This window comes from Trematomus bernacchii, unplaced genomic scaffold (genome assembly GCF_902827165.1).
Source record: "Trematomus bernacchii unplaced genomic scaffold, fTreBer1.1, whole genome shotgun sequence".
NCBI lineage: Eukaryota > Metazoa > Chordata > Actinopteri > Perciformes > Nototheniidae > Trematomus > Trematomus bernacchii.
In genome coordinates this window covers 5,492,831-5,514,321 of record NW_022987828.1, presented here as the reverse complement: position 1 = coordinate 5,514,321, position 21,491 = coordinate 5,492,831, and the positions used below count along the sequence as shown (strand labels likewise).

The window sequence follows — 21,491 nt, the reverse complement described above, 5'->3', positions numbered from 1 at the left end:
AAGTATTTTACTGGAGTCAACAAAGGCTGCTGGAAAAAAGTTACACTTTACAGTAAGTATAATTGGCAAAAACTACACTAAGAACTTGCATGCTTACTTACTGTAAACCAAGAAGTGTCACTTCCAATTAAAAGTGTTCTCTAAATTATGAAAATTCAGCATGTTATTGGAAGGAAAACCCTACAGTATGTGCATTTTGAATATACACTTTTATTCTATTCAAGCAACCGTGTCAACATGAGGTTGGAGGACATTAAAAAGAAGGGCTATCAGTATAAAACCTGAAAATAATGTTTATTAATTGTCCTTCTTTTCGTTTACAGATATGGAGGGATCGCCCGTCTTCATTTTGGGAACAGTTCTCTACAAGACTCTCGGACTCATGCTACCTTCACCAAAGTAAGGGCCGCATATCTCCCTGTCTGCATTTTCTGGTCTGGTGGCTAGAGGAAATATGAGGCAGATTTAGCCCCTCCAGAGGCTGCAGGGGTGTCCATTTTTATTCAGAGTAGTAGATCAAAGCTTAAAAACAGGGCTGCACCTGTCTCCATTGTCCCTGATATGTTCCATTTGAAAGACTTGAAATTCAGAAACTTTCCTTTACTGCGTTTGGTTTGTATGGTCCTTTAATAGTCCTTAGGGAATAAGCTCGGGATATGGCATGTATACAACTTTTTAAAATTAAAGATTAGTGTGCTTTTAATGAAACATAGTCACTGTAGCATGGAAAATTTAGTTAATTAAGGAGGACATTAGTGTCTGGAAAAGCAGCGGGACGTTGCAAACAAACACCTGGTGTCACACCCCGATCAACAAGTCCCAAGGACAGAAGGGTCATTCCAGGCCAGGCCAGCTGTCACAGGTGGAGCCCCCCCCCCCCCCCCCCCCCCCCCCCGGGCACATGTGGAGACGAGCCCATAATGGTACCCTGAAGCCCGGGAGGACGAGCAGATCAAGTGGCAACTGATTTTGTTCCTTTGCCAAATGTCAAGCTTGTGAAGTTTCAAAGAAGAACATAACTTTTTCACTGCCAAATGTCAGAGGTATTTTTAGTGCATTAAAAGCAGAGAGCTAAAGAACTTCTTGTGTGAACAGTCAGATAAAGATGTTCTCAGCTCGGGCAGCGGGCTGCTCGGACTTAACTCTACTTTCCTTTAGATAAGTTGACATTGCTCATACTAGTGAGATGCTCTCATGGATATCAGATTCTAATATTAAGAATATGTTGTCAACTGTACAGCTGGAGATGTGTTTTTTTTTATAAAAGCATAGATACGAAGAGAAAAATATTGTTCAGTTCAGACGGGCCTTTGATTTCTACTCTCTGTTTCCTGCTTGGATGTTTTCAAAAAGCATTACTGGCAAACATCCTGAACAGCTGCTTGAAGTTTAATGGGCAGCTTTTTGACATCCTGCCTTCCCTGATATTTGAGTTCAAATTCAATACAAACTGCCCTAGAGAAAATACCTTCGACTATTATGCAATTAGTTTAAAAATGTATTCGAACTACTGGCACTCTACTTTTGATTCCAGGGCAATTTTAGATTCTTCTTGCATAAAACCTTTTTAGAGACCTTAAATCCGGTTTGATACTAGTGTTCCTTATAGATCCCACATAAGTCTCACTGACTCTACACTTAAACCGTACCTGATCATGCTTCTGCACAGAGCACGGAAACAGGTATTTAAGGTCAAATCAAGGGTTTGAGTCTTTGAACACTGGGAATGTTACTCATCTTGCATACCAATAAGCTCTGTGTACCATTTGGAACTCAAGAGGATGGCCTATGCTTGACTGCGTTTGCCCCTAAATGACATGCAAACATTCTGTGTGTTAGGAACTTCAAAGATGTGTCTTATTTTCTGTGATTTGTGTTTGACTCAGGAACCACACTGTTGTGAACTCCAAGGTCATCGCTGTGACTGTGAGGCCTGAGCCAAAAACGACTGAATCCCAACTGGAGATCGAACTGGCTCACCTGGCAAATGTAAGCACCGCCGTTTTTTTTTACATTAAACACATGTTGTATGAACAAATGAGTGTTGCTCTCTGTGTTAGTTGTGGTATAAAAAAACGACTAGAAAGTCTTTGTGTCTGTTGACTGAATATTGCAGAGCACATATAACTCCCATCATCCGACACAATGGTGGTTAATTGACTCGATAATTAATTTGCAAGCAGCCGGTGTCAGGAGAGCGTACCGCAGTCAGATAATTACATGGACAATCCCTTTTATGATTCAGGCCTCTTCATTCATCTTGGAGATAAAGTGCCAGGAAGTCTGAACGTGTCAGCAAGTGTGTGTGTCTGTGTGTGTGTCCGGAATATGTGCTGTATGAAACACAAAGATCTACAATGAAGGACAGATATGCCGTAGATGTATGATGATTATGATGGTGATGATAATGATGATCAACTATCATCATAATTGACCTGATAAACATTTTGTCCTTTCCTTGCCTCCCAGGGAACAATGAACCCTTACTGTGCGCTGTGGGACAGCAACATCATGTAAGTGGGCATTCGCTTTCACTTTTCAAACTCTTCCCATGTATCGCTGATGTTGTTGTATTGCTTTTCTATCACGCCCCTGAGATTGGGGCTGTGTGCGTTCTTTCTTCAAATATCTCTAGTGCACTTCTTGCAGCTTCTTCTTACTCTAATAAGCTGGGTTAGCACAGAAAGAAAAGCTTGAGAAGATACACCTGCAAGGCAACATTTGACATTAAACCCTTACTAGGGATGGGTCAAAATAATAGGAATACCAACATTCCAGCTGTAAATGAAACAGTTGTGAAGCATAATGTGATATGTATGCATTTCTGAGATTCACATGTTTATTTTGACTAACATGAATCCAGTTTGTGAAGTTTTCTTTTTACCTTCAAACTCTGAGTCAGTGTTTGTAAGTTTTGCAGTGTTCCTGCGTCCAGCATATGCCGTCATGATTTCATCTTATCAGAGCACCATATGAGTCACTCCTGACTGAGTCATAAGTTTACTCCTATGAATCCAAGTTTTAGAGACTTGTGTTGTGCACGGAAGTCTTTAAAAGTGTACGTAGAGTTACAAACAAATGAACTTAATCATTGGTTCTCAACAGTCATCTGAAAAATCATTATTTCATAAGGAAAGTCACAGAGATACAAATAGGCTGGGTAGTCACTGCCTGAAGTGGTGGAGCCATAAATACTGCAGCATTATGTAACATAGCAGGGGGAAAACTCCCCAAAATCATGAGGACATATACAAAACACAGCTGCATTGGCAAAAAGAAGCACCACACCACAAAGTAAAATGTTAACGGAGACAAAAGAAAGACGTGACACAATCACAGCAGAAGTTAAACATAAGCCATTATGGAAAGGTTTTGAATTAGGTTGCAATATACTAATAATGTTTGTTTATTCCTCTGTCCACAACCTACACATCCACACACCCAATGAATGCTTTTCTGAAGCTTTTGGTCATTGCTGAAAAGTGAGTGAGTTGGACTTGTTTTGTCTGAGGTTGCTGTCCTGATGCTTTTAAATGGATTTGATGTCACCTTGTTTGCGGTGGAATGATTTTCTCGCCTGCCCCGTTAACATTTGACACAGCAATGTTCTTGTCACAGTGTCACTTGATAAAACGAAAGTTGTTGGAGCGTTTCCTCTCGCGGAGACTCAACCTCCTTTGCTACTTTGCAGTGAGGTCTGTTCACTTATTTAGCTGAGAGGCAACGATTTACTAATTACACTAAAACAGGAACAGAAGCTAATAGCTGTTGAATTATTTACAGCTCTAAGCTTTCAGAATTTCATTATGGCAAACCCTGTTTTGAACGTTTTTTGGCCAGCTATTTTTTATATATTGCATTCTGTTATTGTCTCTGGATGTTTTAATTGTTACAGGAAGATACTTATTATCCTGTGCACAAGGGACACTGGAAAAATGCATTTCCCATAATGTTATGTGGAAGAAAACATTTGGTGTCAGAGAACATTGTTGAATATGGGGAATTGTTGCAGTATATGATTTGTTTTTCTGCGCTAACACACTAGTTTATCTCCTACCTTTGCATTTCTGATAATAATATCATTCTGACAGTAACTGCGCAAGGCACGTTTGCTTTCCCTAATAGTCAATACCTGTTTTTGAACGCAACTAGGGGACCAGTTGTATTACTGTAGAAGGCACTTAACGCCACATCCACTGACTAAAAGTGTTGCTGAATAAACAAGAATCTTTATAATTTCATAAGTGTTAATGTGGTACTTTGTGGTGTATCTAATCATTTTTGAGAAACATTTTGAAAGATGGCACATTTATGCGTTGCTCATTACTAAAAACAGCCCTACACGTTAATTATTTAGTGTGTTTTGGTGTGTAACTAAATCATTTTGGATGAGCAGTTACTGGAAATACTTTGGACCTCAGTTTTGCTGTGGTTATGGGAAACAGCAGTTGTGGCTGAAGCATCTCAGTCAACAGCTTGTACAGTAGGAGGATGTTATTCTTACTTTCAAATAGCATGTGAATTGTGCTGTCCTCTATCGTGCTGCATTTGAGGGCAACCGGTCTATTTTTGAACAGCAAAGTTACAACTGGGACAACTCTGCTTCATTCTCTTTTACTCTTGACTTTCACGAAGCAAGTGTTTTAATCGCAGCGTTTATGCAATAAGTCGTTGAGAGTGGCATGATTATCATGTTCACTTCAAACAGTCGACTCGTTCTATTACACAATAGCTGCCACTCTCAGGACTCTCATCGAAGGGGTAATAAGCCATCTGTCAGCCATGTTGGACCAAACCAACAGAGAGTGCTCACTGTAACAATTAGCAGAATGAAGAAATGTTGTTCACTGACTCGTGAGGTCCAGATTCAGATCATGTGAATATTTAAGACTGGAGGCAGCCACAGTGAATGTGCGAGGCTGAGAGAAGCTGCCACACCTGAGCCTCTGCTGCTTTACTTTCACAACAGGGGTGGAAGCCCGAGGGGTAAACATGGTTACGTGTGAACACGAGGAAAGACTTGTGATTTGTCTGTTTATGTGCTGGGAATATGAGAGGGACACGCTGTTCAACTCTACAAAGCTGCAGCTGATATAGCGGTAGAATCTATACATTTGTCTTTTTCTTTCTGTGCTTTTCCCGCATGTTGCTATGCAGAGGGAACCAAATCAGTGCATTTGTAATAAGGTGCTGTTAAATCTTAATAAAGGCAAAACTAGATCATTGGAATCTTCTGTTTTTAGCATACGGGAGCAATAGGAGAGAAGGCAATAGTTCTTCATGTTTTTCATACCCAGAAATACTGATGTGAGGACCAGGTTTAATGAAAATAATTTGACATATTAAAGTCCATTAACTTAAAGGAAAGAAAGCCAGCCGAATATTTCATTAAATTGTAAATGGGCATTAAATTGGGCAATTCTTTATAACCAGTATTGAGTAGTTTTATAAAGTATGATAACAAAAAAATGCAATTACTTTTGTTAAGAACAAGATGCTCCTTATACCTGATACCGGTTGGAAATACATCCACTACAGAACTGTAATTAGATACCATTTTGAAAAGGTTCTCTTTTCAAATGAATTACAACCTTTGAGTGCTACTTGTATGATCAGTGGCATTACTCTCAAACACATTTGAATGCTGGATTCTTGTAATAGAGTATTTTCAAACTGCAGTATAGGATCCGAGTGAGCGTTTCACATCATTTACAATATTAAGAATAAGATAATTAATGTGAAAACTGACATTATCTGCTTCTTTTTAAATACTGAAACACAAGTCTTGACAGAATAATTAGTTGTCAATAAATCCTCATTTAATTATTTGCAATTAAAGTAAGATATCAATCGGGATATTCATGATTTGACTCTTTTTTAACCCAGAGCACTGTTGCATCTGGCATTGGCTTACAATCAAAAAAGAACATGAATGCAATAAAGAATTAAACAAAGATAGGAATAAACATACCTCTGTGCAGCTCTCAGTGTGAAAAATAAAACATTGGAGAATCCAGAGAGCCAATATGATCAAGAGAGCCAATATGATCAAGTCTCCACAGCGCCGGGTGTAAACAGGTCAGATGCATACACTTTTATTACTCTTTGAAATGTCAATATTTTCAGCTATCAAACAAGCCTGAAATTGCCAATATCCCACCACTGTGCCAAGGGAAAAATGTGAAATCCAACACAGTGATTTTAGATCAGCTGACTTCCCTGTAGTGTTCAAATATAAATATTTGGGGGTGATAGATCCAACTACCCAAGATACATAATATTTTACATTTATGTGCAATATCTCGGAGATTAAGTAACACTGTGAATGCAGCATGAGTTTGAATCAGATCACTTTGTAGCCGATTTTAAAGCTCATAACTCATTCTTATTTAAATGGTAAACATAAGTAATCTAATTTTGAGCATTGTAATCACTTGCATAAATTCTAGCTCCTCAGTTACTCCAAACCGCCACTAAACTTGCAGGAAAATAAAATTACAGAATTACATAACGAGCTAGTTTGAGCCTTTTGGCGTTATCCTGCAATTAGATGCTTTTATAATCCTCTGAATCCTTGTAAAGCGCACGGGGAGCCGAACGAGAGTCTTTCTGACTTTTTAATCGCAGATGTTTTTGCTTCCCCCTCTCAGATTATCCACCAAAGTCTTATCGAGGACACCCTTCATTATTAACGTCTTTTAAATCCTGAAATAACTTTCCAAATCAGACTTAACAGCATCTTGACCCCTCTTTAAAACACACGGCCTTTTTACTGACTGACATATTTATGACACCTATTTCTTATGATCTGATTCTCCTTGTTTCTTGCTTCCTCGCTAAACCTCTCTAAAGGTAATACATTATATCACAAAGTCACGATACAGTATAACCAAACAGATTGTAATCTTTATGGCCAAACGTGTATAATACATTTTCCATACCTGCAGTGGGCTGAAGCTCGGACCACAAGATTAGGGGTTTACTTACATATTTGTTTTCTTCTAAAGTCAATAGAAGTCAATTTAGATGATTTACTCGCAACACGCAAGGTCACACACTAAATAACAGTGGCCTTAACCCTTAGATGCACGAGTGACTGGACCCAACACTCTTCCATAAGTGGGTCTAAAAGGACCCGTATTAGAATAATATGTGTTTTTATGCAATCTTTGTCATTCTGGTTAAGAAAAATCTCTTAAATAATATTTAGTATTATATTTTGGTTCACACTAGAAATATTTTATATTTAATTTTTCACTATTTATAATTTTAGAAATGTCTTTTACATTTTGAAAAAAAACGTTTTCCCATAGGATTCCATAGCAAATGCATGCGGGTCAGTTTTGACCCACTTATGGAAGCTTGGGGTACTAATAAAAAAACTACAATTTCTTAAAATGTAAATTAAATGTGAATGGCATGATATCCAAAACATGTTTTTTGAGGAATAGCTGGAATATGAAATGATACATTTTTTTAATTACAAAGATACTTCAAGAAAACCACCTGACCGGGTCCAAAAATACCCACTTATGGAAGCTTGGGGTAATAATACAAAAACTACAATTTCTTAAAATGTATAACATTTAAATTTAAAATTAGAATGGCATGATATCCAAAACATGTTTTTTGAGGAATAGCTGGAATATGAAATGATAAAAAAATGTAATTACAAAGATACTTCAAGAAAACCACCTCACCGGGTCCAAAAAGACCCACTTATGCATCTAAGGGTTAAGGATATTTAAAAAAAAAACATGACACAACACAAGACACAAGACCAGGCACCACCAAGTAGCTTATTGGTGGATTTAATTTCGTGTTAATTCCAATGTTGAAAATAATAAAAGATACATCTTAAATGAATGATCAATGGAGATTGGAACTATTGGTGGAAAGAAGAAAAAATTGTTTATTCAAAAGGTAAAAACAGCTGCGACAACAAAATATAGTCATTTAAACTGATAGGGAGTCAAATAATACTATAATTGAACCTTCTTTAATGAATGATCTCTAGAAAGAAAGATCAAGTGCTATGGAGTTCATAACATGAATTTTCCCAAGAATGCTCTACTTTCCGCAGAACCGAAGCATATTAATCATTTATGCGTTAAGGTGTGAGAAGCAGCTGTTGCAGCTTCAGGTTCTAACAAACATCTGGATATCCTGGATTTGAGCCAAACAGGCTGCAGTGAGGCAAGGCTTAAGAACCAAGAGAAACATTTAGTAGGTTCTCCATCACCTTGGTTCTTAAAAATGTAGATCATCTAAACGTCAGAAGATGCACGAGTTGGACACACTTATATTTCCAGCTTTGCTTTGCTGATGCTTAGTAACAAACAAACAAAATCAGGCTTCTCACGGACTGTTGGACCGAAATGAGAATCTACTGTCATCAGGTTCGGTGTACTTAAGTTAAGAGCCACTTAAGAAATCCACAAGTTGTTTAAACAGTAAGTGCACCTGCAGCTGGTGATATATATTTAGGGCTTTACTCCGGCTTCACTTTTCAGTTAAAGTTGTTTTCGATTTAAGGTTCACGTTCTGCAATTCTGTTGAAAGCGCTCTCTGATGGTTCCCTTCTTTGACGTCAAGCTTCTTTGACATCGCCATCTCTGAGATCAGCAGTTGTCAAAGTTTTTCACATCATAGACCCTTAAATAGACACATTCTGGCTAAAGACTCACACTTGATCAGATTTAGACTTCTGTTGTTCTGGCTCTGTTTTTGAACAGAAACCGTCAAAGCTGCAGATGCAGAGACGATAATGGCGAGACTTATTGTAATTCTTTGTTTTGTGATGAAATTAAACTGCTTCTGGTCTGCTTTTCAGTAATTGCAAGGACGTTAGGAGGCAGAAGAGGTAACAATGTGGGCGATGTTTACAGTAATTCTAAGCTTCGCTCCGGCAGAAACCATGCATTAGTTGACAGCAGGACGTTTTGCTGTGTTTGCGTGGGAGAGCATACACGATGGTGTGAGTTAGGGTAAATTACAAGTACACCCTGAGGTAGGGCTGAAATCTCATTATCAGTCCTGACTCAATTCTGTTTGCCTTCATTGTTGTTTTTATATAATGCCAATATAACATTTGTGGGTTTTATTTATACACAACAGTATAGGATTCATTTGGCAGGTTTTACCCTGTAATGAAGAAACAGAGTTGCAATACTTTTTCACAAATGACATATCTTATCATTTTTCTGACAACTTAAGCAAACTGATCCGTCTACCTACATTTGAGGGGTTGCGTTCCAATCATGATTAATTAGATATTCTTGCTACTTCCAAAAAAAGCACTCGTTTTTATTTTCTCTTCTTTCAGTTAACGCACGCAGTTTGGCCCAGAGGCTGATATGAATTGCCTGTCATCAAGAGATCCAAGATTGATGGAATCATTTCCCGGCATTGCTCCCACCCTCTTCTGCCTGTCATTGTGTCTTTCTAGACTTTATAAAATTGCCTAAAGGGCATCGCCTAAGGCAGTCCTTTAAGCCCTCAGCCCAGCGCCTGGCTAATCATAAGTGGGCATGTGATGAATTTAAAGAGCTTTTTGGATAGTTATCCCCCATTCCTGAAGAAATACTATATGTTTAACAAAGCAGTGTTATATCAAAAATGGTCATGTAGAAGAAGAACACGGACTAAAAAGCAGCAGTCTGATATGTTAGTCTATTCGGCTGCAGCAACCTGCTTAGTTGGACTATCATGAGGTCACAGAGCTTCGCTGTTTGACTCTTAAGTGCACTGCTTGGAAGTTTGGCTAAGTTATGGGTTCAGTAATAAGATCTTTATGGCTGCAGGAACACCATCTGTCAAAGTTCAGCAAGGAAGACAAACCTAATTGGAGTTTTGAGCACACGTCTATCAGTTTCGGCGGGACACAAGGGTTTATACACTGAACGTGTGTAAAACTTTGTGGACTTTGTATGTCACTCTGCTGTCATCCTAAAATTGGAGCACGATCGAAATCTGTCACACAGGAAGTTTGACTAGAAAAGTTGTCAATACATCAGTGCATGGATAGAAAGTGGTCAACCAAGGGTGTGTGATGAATGTCATGTCATCTGTCTCACTGTGGTTAACATCAGCACTGACATTTTCTCTAGGGGGCTTTTTATATTCGGAGGCCACCAGGCCCCCCCCCCCCCCGATAAGGTCAGACAACATATCAAACGTGGCGTACATAAATCCCCCAGGCAGGCATGTTCTCCTGTCTGCCTCTTTCGCTGGCACAGAAGGGAAGCAAAGATCTAAGTCAAAAAGTTAGGAAACACATTATGTCGAGGATTGAGTTTTCACCGGGGGGGGAACGGTTCATTTATCCCAAAGTTATCAGGATTCAGCATCACTCAAGCTATCAATCTGAGCACAACAAAGTGTGCATTGGAGAGTGAATGTGACGAGAGTGTTGTGAGAGTGTAACAGCAGCAAAGGGTGATCTCATGTGGGCAGCTGTGTGAAGGCTGTGAAGCTTGTTGGTCACACAGAGACTTCCTCACTACCCATCTCTGTGTCCTACAGGAATCATCTGAAACAATGACAAACCGGCACTGCTATTAAAGGAATTGTTCCCTGACTATGTTCTTTATCTTTTGATTGCGCTCATACATATTACAGAGTTTTTTTCAGGCAGGCAGGAACCAACAATCATGTTTTCTTTCAAAGTGGAAACTCACAGATAGTCAAGAAAAGCTGAAAAGCTAAAACAACTAACAATAAATGTCATTATGAATTAATTTGCTGTTGATTTTTTAGATTAATGTGTTGTCAATAGAATGTATGAAAAATGGCCATCCTAGTTTCTCAGAGAATATGGTGATGTCTTTGAATATCTTGTTTTTTCACTCAAAACCCAAAGATATTAAGTGTAATGTGATATAAGATGGAGAAAAAGCAGGATCTGCATCCTTTTCTGACAATCGATCAATCAATTCACTAATCATTGCAGATCTCTTTGTATTCTGATACAATGTTCTGCTTATGCGGCAGTTTGGGCTTCTGTCAGCCACATTTGATTTTTGTCAGTGAGTGGATGTCACCATCGCAAAGCTTTTTGTAATCTGTCTTTCCCCCCGGTTCTCAAAGAATGGCTCCTATTCTGGTACCACACTGGGGTCCTTGTTTCACTCACAGATGTCTATTTATCAGCAGCCCAGGTTAATGCCCGGCCTTTCTGTCCTATAGATCATGCACTCATCAAACTAAAAAGAAATGTTTGATATATTATGCATATAAAACACCTCTCTGTGCTTGATGTGAGAGTGAATGATTCATATTATTCAGTGCGGCTCAATAGAGTTACTTATGAGGACTTGTTTAAGAGCCTGGCCACAGACGTTCATTCATCATTGTGCGACGTCAGTGTTCAAACCTTCCTTTATGAGGCCAGCTAAGAAATCCTTGAAACTTTAAATCAGCAGAATGGTGCGTCATATAGACCTTTATGGCGTGAGTTGGCGCACCACAGCCTGCAGAGAATATGGGCTCTTTTCATTTACCCTAATCCTGTTATGTTACTCATGTCATTTAGTACTAAAACAAATGTTTTAGTTGCTACTGTACATGAGTGTGCTTAACTACTGAATAGACCTGTTTACTGGTTACCGTGTGCAGGCTGGAGTGAACAAGCATCAGTCGTTTGCACTAAACAGTCACAACCCAGTTAAGAAGAGAAGAGATGAGGGGGTGTGATGTTGAGAGTTTTTTTGTATTGTTGCATTGCTGTGTACAGACAGCTCAGAGTACTGCTTGGGAATGTGCAAAGGGCTCACAGTCCCTTCCAGGAATAATAAATATTGCAGCCATATTGATCAAATGACAAGGCAGGATTGCCTCACACAGCAGAGGCCACTTGGCACACAAATCAACAGCCAGAATGCTCTGTGTTGTTCTAAATCACTGGTATGACTCTTCATATCTCATGGGAATTGTATAGCAGGGGAGTGAGCAGACAGCAAGGTGTCTTTCAGGACAACAGGTGTTTGTGACACGAATCCTAAAATGAGGCTATGTGCTGCGGCAAAAAAAAAAAAAATCTGAATATCTTCGGGAACATTAAGTTTCCACATTTAATCAGAATCGTCTAAAGATGTGAAATGAGTGGGGGCGATAACAAATGGAAGAGAAGCGCTCCTTTCATTTCACCTACTAGCGGTGTGAAGTGGAGACTGGCTGCAACCATTCGCGCTGCTTCCGCGGGGTGGTATTAGTTCTGCAGTGTTTTTTTATGCAAAGCTCTTCGCGCCGAGCGGCGACAACTTTGGTGTAAAATGATTTTTAGGAATAATCCAAAAGCATCATGTATTCCCGGCATATCCTTAGACCTGCAGGCGAATAAACAGATCCTGCGACAGCGTGCGTTCCTTTTCTCATTGTATCAACCTCCCCCTCTCACCAAGCACAGAGGAACGGAGTATCAATCTGATGCTGTCCACCGTTTCCAGGGTGAAAATCCCCTTAAGGAAGCATTCAAAAGCTGCTAATTAAAACAGTTGAGGAGGGGGGGAAAATCAACCGAAAAAGGAAAAAAAGACAGGGGGCATTGAGAGAGGGGGGGAAAAAGGAATACAGTCGTTTGGGAAACATCTAGAGGAGTCACGCAGACAGACATGCAGGTAAATATGAGCGCTCTTATCTCTAAGCTTTATGAGGGAATAACGCTGTTTTCATATCACGCTTGTTTTTATGTGCGTTTAGAGAATCAATCAGAACCGGTCTGCTTGGACAGCTCCGTGCGTCCTCCCCCTCCTCCGAGCCTCTGCCTCTCTATCAGCTGAAATGCTGCTCGTAGCCACACAAGAGCCGTGTCGATGTCTCTGATCGCCTATTTATTTTTTTATCTAACAGTCTATACGGCTCTCTAGCTCTCGATTGAAGTAAATAATTAAATAGGAGACGCGAAGCGCTGTGGATAAGTCTCGTGAAGTCGTGCCACCGCTGGAATTAAAGCTCTAACTGCCTCTGCCTTCTTCTTGCAGGAACGATTCTTGGGGAGCCTGGTCCTCAAAGGGATGTAAAACGGTGCTCACAGATGCATCCCATACAAAATGCTTATGTGATCGTGTATCTACCTTCGCCATTTTGGCTCAGCAACCAAGAGAAATAGTAAGTAGGCTATTGATTTGTTATTCAGTGTGGGCTTTATAGGCCAATGTAAAGGAGAAACGCTGCCTGTGTGTGTGTGTATGTGTACCTGTGTGTGTGTGAGAATGGAAATTGAATCTTTGGTGTGCTAATCCTGTTAAGTAGTAATTCAGGGGGATTGTGGGGGTTGTTAGTAGTTTGCACATAGATTTAGATAACTATGTGTGCGCGTGCACGCCAGAGGGTGTGTGCACCCATCAGTTATGCTCATATTTGGTCAGGGGGAGGGATACAAGTTGTCAGATTTGACATGTTTCTCTTGTTTTCCTCTGTTTACATCAGGAAACCTGACCTATGTGGGGGTATTTTTAAAGCATGTTTTAAGCTCATGTGCTGAAATTAGATAAATGTAAAGGCCTGTAACATCTTGAGATGATAAAGTAGAGAACATTGAGAAGAGTGCTTACACCATGGCCTCTGCATTAGTACACAGTAGGAATTTCCCTATCACAAATACATCAAGTATCTTCTTCTCTATCAGGCCTGAAGCATTCAACAGCAGAATGACAATCGTTCATTTAGCCATACAAGTGCAGTTTTGTGCTAACAGTTAACTCATGACTACTGTATGTAATGTATACAAGCACTCACAGTGTGTCTGGCTTCAGGCCTGTGATTGGCCGCTCACATGATTTGATATATGCCTGGAAAACAAACACAATATTTTGTAATGCACTTGAGCCGGTAGTTTCCAGTGTCTCTGCTACAGAGATAATGTCCCGCACATAGGTGGATAGACTAAACTGCTTTCAAACCCACGCATGCACTTCAAACCTCACAGTATATTAAGGAGCCCACAGTGGACTGTTTAGATTGGTGGTGGTTTGTTTTGATTGGTTCCCTCTACGGGCAACAATAAAGATTTACCGTCCTGCATTGACAACATCCCACCTCCCACTGACTGTTGTTCTTGCTCTGTCTCCCCCCACAGAGCATGGAGTACTCAGGGGTCCCATCTGTGACATTGATAGTTGGCTGCGGTCTCTCTTGCCTCTCCTTGATCACGTTGACCGTCATCTATATTGTGCTCTGGAGGTAATTGCTACGCTATAGGAGCATACACTGCAACCATGTTCTGTTTTTAAAGTTGGTTCATTTATATAACGCCATGTTTGTTTCATCATTGTCTTTTCTTCAGGTATATTCGCTCTGAGCGATCCATCATCCTGCTCAACTTCTGCCTCTCTATAATCTGCTCCAACATACTGATCCTTGTGGGACAAACGCAGACGCACAATGCGGTAAGTGTCATTTAAGGATTGTTCAACTCAAACTACAAAGCATGAAGGTTTACAGGTTTTTAAAGTAAGTTGGGATAATGTGGCAGTGGACAGATCCAAGAGACACTTCACTGTGGCCTTGTGGTCTGAATAGAGTAGAGAATAGAGTTTTGTATCGGCCACTGGGTGCATTCCTTTGAAATCTTCAGGGTTGTATGGCTTTGGAGATCTGTATAGTACAGTTTATTATGCACAATATCATCAGGTTCCTCAGCAAGATTTCAAAAGATAAACAAAAGCAGGAAGTAGATCATGTTTCCTAGTGAATTTGAGGCATACACTTTTTTTGAAAAGGGCTAACATTTGATGCAATAGTGAATCTCACTCTACAGGCCTAATCTTAAATATAAGTCCTTATGTATAACAAATGTTGGCTTTGTCATTGAAAGTGAAACAAATAAATAGCAGTCACATTATATCCTATTTCCAGCAAATGACCATCTTCTTTTGGGTCTCTCGCGGACCAGCTTCTCATTTTTCATCCAAATGGAATATTAAGTGTTTCTAATGCCTCTTTAAGATGTCGATCCACTTTGCGTTGGCTCAGGACCATTTGTGTTACATTGTCCTCTGGTAAACTTGGGACAACCCCAATCTGCTGGCGGCGGGACAATAATGATCTTTAATTGCAATTAAAAATGCGATGCCATAAAGAAAACAAAAAAATGAACAAAAGAGGACGCTCAGATCACTTTGAGATGAAATCATGCCAGTTTCATTGCCGTGGTTCAAACGTGAAGCGCTGCATAATAATAAGCCTATTTCAACAGAGCAGCAAGGCCGACATGATGCACACCAGAAGACATGGGACACTGGTCATAAAAGAAAATAAGACTTATTGCAATTATAACCCTGGAATGGGGGAGAAACGTTAAACTTGGCTATAAGAAATCAAATCAAATCAAAATGTATAATTGCCCCAAATCACAAGAAATGGCTCAAAGGGCTGTACAAAGCAAACAAAAGCAAAGACAAACACAAAATACAAAGGTCATAGCATAACAATTATAAAAACATTATACAACATTATACAACAACATAAGTATTGCCATGTGATAAAAAGTGTGTGACTGAGGTGATGCTAATGTAGATGGAAACTAGGTGATGGAAATTAGTTGACAAGGAAGACAAATGTGAAGAGATGGGTTTTGAGTTTGCTTTTAAAGGAGTCAACGGAAATAGCTTCGCAGAAAATAAAAGAAGCTCTCATATTGGGATTTGTGGCGTGCATTACTGAAATGACCCATTTTGTGTTCAGTTGTCAATTAGACCTTAACTTCAGAATGAGTCAGCAGTATTCAAAGGGGCAACTTCAATAGTTATAAAGAAGGACTTCTTCCAATAAATACGTATCACTTCCTCTATCGTCTAAATAACTGGCCGGTACACAAGTGGCTAATGTAAAAGATTGTTTGGCAAACAGCAGTTGGGATTTACAAGCTGCCCACGCAGATGCCCTTCTCAGTCATTTGGCAGAACTACAATATGACACACTGTCCGTTTCATTGTGTAACCATATTATCGCTGTACCTTTAGACTGTATGGTTAACAAGGAACATTGTTTTTTTTTTTTTATCCTCGTGTCATTACAACCCAGTGTTTCTCCTCATTAATCCGTTCTCTTCAGTTTTTCAGCTCATTAACATGTCTTTGGGCAAGCTTACATATCATAAGTCATAGATTTAAGTAGAGATCAGCAGTGCATGTAAAACTGAGCCAAAAATCTTTTTAAATGCTTGCAAAAAAAAAAAAGTATGTTTTTCCATTAGCTGTTGATGTATGAGCTTATAGGTGTGACCTATTCTCGGAGCAGATATTGAACCCTACTCATAAATCATATTTTTATTTGACTATTTTCAACAAACAATTAATTATGAACAAATTAACTAAAAGAAAAATGGTTGTAAATGTGTTGGTAAACAACGCCTGATTCCTGGTGACAGTATAGATTAACGGACATAATGTACTAGCTGAAACCATTCATCAGAAACTGAATTGGCTCATATTGTGCAGAGCATTTTTAATCTGGTGAAATGACAAAGAAACAGATTCCACAATTTGCAAGTTCATCTGTTTCCTTGCTGGCCCTTACATTTCTGGCACACAGTAGAACCCGAGCACAAAGCTTCGGGGCATTTTTTAAAGCTGAGCTGATTTGAAGCCTTGTCAGATTTAATCAGGACTCCAGTCATCTCCTGTCTTGATTATGAGGACCACCACTTAACATGGAATACTCACGTGGCATGCTGCTAATAGGATATCTGTCTCTGAAATCTGCAGAAAGATTAAGTGGTTTTCAGCAAATCCAAGGACATACTAAAGATGTCATTTCAGCATCTCCCAGAGTGACTCGACAAACTGACTCATCCACAGGGTGCCGGATTGAAGAAACACTGACTAACTGCTTTGTAATCTGCCAGCATTTTTTGATAATTAATGGCACGTAAATAAATATTTCTACTTGATTTGATATTTAGTTTGAGCTTGTGGATCTAACGACACTGTAACATGAAAGGGTTGTACTAAGTGACGAACCCATAAAGAGTTCTTTTCTGAGTTCCCCCCAGCTCCAGCTCCATTGAGCATGTTAGCATCTTTTAGCACATTGTTTTGGTTTTACAGCGCTGCAGTTTTTGTCCATCAGAAGCAGCTGTTATAAATCAAAAGATCAGATTCAATGACAGATTAGATTAGAATCTGTAATGACCACACAGCCAGGCTGGTGGAATTCGTGTTCAGTGCAGATTATTACAGCTTGTTCCATACAATTCAACATACAATAAACAGACAATAAAAATTAATTAACACACAGCACAGGGCAAAGACATACATCATGACAGACGCAACATACAGTAGTGCATTAAGAGCCATATATGAAGCTAAAAGCAGATACAATATTTGACCCGAATGCATCATGGAGCCAGAAACTCCAAATCAATTCTAATAATGTTTTGCATTGGATTTGACACATTAGCCTTATAACTTTTTTTTTAAATGTCAATATTGTATTCATAGATGTAGTTATGGCCCAAAAAAGTCATTGATGCAGGTTTCTTTTTGAAGCAGATGTACAATCAAGTTAAAGGACTCTATTATTATATGTTCTAACTTTACAAATGAAACATAGAATACTTTGTTGTTGATTTATTTTCCTATTAGGAAAGCTGCATTTATCTTGTCAGTCTTTGCGATGCTGAGGATACAACTTTCAGGGCAATTACTTGTTCACATTGTTCTGTTTTGAATGTGTCCCTCTTATCTGTTGTAATAATATTTGTGAAGTATTTCATGAGTTTGATCAGACAGTAGAACCCAATGTTTGAGCGGTAGGCCAGCCAGAGGAGGAAACATGGCTCCTGTGTGGGTTTAATTGCCATGCTGCCATGACACTGCCTCACTTGTTTTTCCCCCATCTTTTGTAAGAAGTGCATATAATTGGCTCCACTGTTTTGTGGATTCAGACTAGCTTATCGTCTAATAGAAAATCATCTCTTTGGTGTGGAGGTGTCCTCTGGGAGCACAAAGTCAGTGAGTCACCTGTATTTGCTTTTCCTTTGTCCTCTGTCGTTATTCATCTTAGGAAGAAAACAAAAAAGGGGAATTAGGGAGTATGGCTGTAGGAGGGTATGTTCCTATAAATTGTCTATCCCTATTATGAGAAAAAATCTATAATGCATTAGGTGGGTGAAAGTCAAGGTAAGCGGGGTCAGCTAACACATTATTAGCTTTGTAGAGGGATTCACTTTTGTACAGGTAGCTCTAACACGTCGTAAAGTAAGGAGCATAGTGAGCTGACATAGTTGTTCCTCAAACAAGCGTTGTACTAATTATGTGATATTATCTCGTTTTTGGACATCTGAACCTCCCGAAGTGTCACAATATAACAAAAGATGACTACAGTTCCTAAACGTTTGTATGAGACATTTGATACATAACAAGCTCAAGGCCAGATATGTACTGTATATACACAAACTGCAGCGTGCCTATATAAGCTTGAGTTTATTTTTAGTACAGAGCGCTTGACCTCCCTTATAGTGAGGTGCAGCAGAGAGTGATATAAGCTATCCCACGTTCCAGTTACTTCTAGTAGCATGATGGTGGAAAAGTAACATGCATAATCCACATGCAGCTCATGCAACTACATGCGTGGCGGCAGCTTTATAACGCAGGAAACCTCTGGTAAATAGAATAGAATAGAATACAATAGAATCCTTGATTGTCATTATACAGGTACAATGAGATGAGTAGAGCTACTCTAAAATACAAAAAACAAACAAGAGACGTACAACATTCAGGAGAAGACAAACAACAAGCATTCAAGTGTGGGAATATACCGGTTTAAGTAAAAATAAATATGTTTGAATGTGTATAAAAAAAAATATATATATATTGTGTCAGTAAAGTTCAGGAGAATAGCTGTATGCTTTGTTTTCATCCTTTAGAGTGTTACATATCGAAATAAAGTAGGCAGAAGTAGAAGTGTCATAATTACAAGCTATCTATCGAGCAGTAAGTAGCCATTTTCTGACTCTCGCGGCAAAATCGATGCATTTCTGTCAGTTTCTCTTTGTGGTTCAACATCACTTTGCTGCCACCACTTTGTTGTCTGTAGTCCTCCACCCAAGCACCTCCTTTGTAAAGCACTGGTGCACTTGTTGCTTGATTTTAAAGGAGGGTGCTTCAATCAAAAATAGCACCAGCCTCCACCTCCCACACGGATTCAGGAAAATAAAAGCAACATTGGATTAAAAAAAAAAAACCCTCTACTATAGATACCGTGCCATTAGGAGCGTCTCCCAAGCAATCATCTTAAGTGCTTATTGCAGTAATAGTCATATGTATTCAAAGTTAACTGTATTCCCATATGATAAATGAATGCGGCAATAAATGATGGAAATAACTGAATGATAAATTGGATTAGCAAATAAATAATGCCGGGGGGAAAATAATGTAATCACCATGTCAACATTAGTTAAATCCAATTAGGAGGGACGGAGCTCTCAGCCTCACTGTGAGCAAAACTGAAACTGCTTTTTTCAATGTTTCGCTTCAATAATATGTGACTGCTGCTTTCTTTTTTTATTCCAGTGAACTGTCATTGCAATAGGAATCAAAGTGTGAAACAGTTCATAGCAATTAGATGTTCAGTTTTTAAAGCGCAGAGGCCCGTCCCAGACCTTTAAGTCTGAGTTGATTCAGTCCACAGTGAGAAATGACTTGAGATCTCCCGACCTGACATTAAACTTCTATTATTGAACTGTCTTAAAGAACACCCTGCCAGCCTCTACCCTTACCTTCATGTCTATCAGCTCTCCCATGTTACAATGTGGTCCCTTCGTCAGTTTCTCTGTTTCCATGGATACTGACACAGTGTGCTCAACATCTCCAGGCATTTGCCTTTCTAAAGGGCAGTATGAGCTCTGGGTTTGTTTGTGTTTTTGCTTATGTCCAACCTAGTCTGTCATAATGTCCTCATAATGTACCTTTCCTTGTTTTCAAATGCAGTTTTTTTTTGGAGGACTAATGAAGCTGGGTGCTATAGGGATCCAAATGAACCGTGAAACACAACGGTTGCATATGACCTGTTTCCAGGAAACAAGGCAGGCTCTATTTTCAGCACCTTGGACAGCACATGAGCAACAGCAACACTGGAATTAGCTCTGCATGAACAGGCAGTATGGCTGCTGCATACGACACACTGTTTCCCCTTCCACTATTGTCTCCTTCACTCCGTTTTTTTGTACTTTCATGTTTACATAGGAATAATCACATACTGCACAGCGGTACACTCACATGCAGGTCACTGAATTCATTATTCCGCACACAGAAAGGCAGGAACATTCTAGATGTAGCTATGAAATAACACGGTATATATTATTTCTTATTCACAGCTTTTGTACAAAACAGATCTTGTGTGTGATTTCAACCAAAGCAGGTGGTCGTGTGCAATGGGAGCTTCGTATGCTTTGATTTGATGTGTTGATAAGATATTTTCATCTCTTAACATTAGCAGCTCTAAAGCATTGTTTCTGAGTGATATCAATAAGTATATCAATGACCTGTTTGTGTTACCTATAACACTATTCACACAAAATGTAAATGTCTGCCAAAACTGACTCATATTAAAGTATATTATATTTCAGATTTGGCCAGTGCTGACTATGACTTAGCAGAAAACGTCAATTCGTATCATCATCTTTAAAATGTACCTTTATTTTGCAATTCCCATGGCAGGTTTGTGTCACCATTTCTGTCCAAGCACACTTAGTTCCTACAGAGCCAAGTCATATTACTGTTAAAACATATTTGAGATGATATAGAGTAACTGATTGTGTCAAATGGGCATGGGATATGGTTGCATCGTGAATCATCTCAAATACAAATGCTATTAAAGCAGACTTTGTAATATCAGGAAATATTTGCCTCCTTTCAAAAGGAGTGACATATCGTCTTGTGATAAAAACATCTCTACTTACAGAGTATGTTTTATGTATCTTATTAATGTAAGTAGGATGAATGTGTTTTATAGGCCACTCATTTTATACAGAGGTTTCTTTAAAGTCGGCCACTGAAAAACTTCAAACCAGCCAGTAACAAGAAGTATCTGAGACGTTGGCCATATGGCGGCAGGACATACTTACACCTGAATGCATCCTACTTACACTTTGATCAATATTTAGGGTTACATAATTGGGATCCCTCATGGACGTAGGTAAACAGAATTCCCCACTTCTGGCACATGAGGTAATGCAGGATTACTGTCTCGTGTGAACCCCGTGAACACTACAGGGGACGGATGGATTTAATGTGGTTTCCTCAGTGGGGATGGTAGTGGATGGCACATCTCGCAGTATGGTGTGGACGCCCTGGGACGAGATGATACACTTCAATCTTCCCCTCTTTGTGCACCATCGCTCAGATTACCACTTCTCCACACTGCAGACAATCAGAACTGGAGAAAAAGCGTAATCTCGTCTAACAAATGTCAGCGTGCAACGACACGATTCTTACAGATCCGCCTTTTTTTAAATGTCTAATCCTCTTCTAAACAATCGCATTTGGAGA

General features: G+C 39.3%; 1 protein-coding gene across 11 annotated transcripts in view; it reads left to right on the top strand.

The window, feature by feature from the left end:
- Positions 1-21,491, top strand: part of adgrb3 (adhesion G protein-coupled receptor B3) — a 105,277-nt gene that overhangs the window by 71,772 nt on the left and 12,014 nt on the right. For all 11 annotated transcript variants that reach the window (XM_034152208.1, XM_034152216.1, XM_034152211.1 and 8 more), the window contains 6 exons: positions 324-399; positions 1,887-1,989; positions 2,470-2,513; positions 12,981-13,107; positions 14,078-14,181; positions 14,285-14,387. In XM_034152208.1, the coding sequence (XP_034008099.1) occupies positions 324-399; positions 1,887-1,989; positions 2,470-2,513; positions 12,981-13,107; positions 14,078-14,181; positions 14,285-14,387 (557 nt within the window). The remainder of the gene's footprint in view (positions 1-323; positions 400-1,886; positions 1,990-2,469; positions 2,514-12,980; positions 13,108-14,077; positions 14,182-14,284; positions 14,388-21,491) is intronic.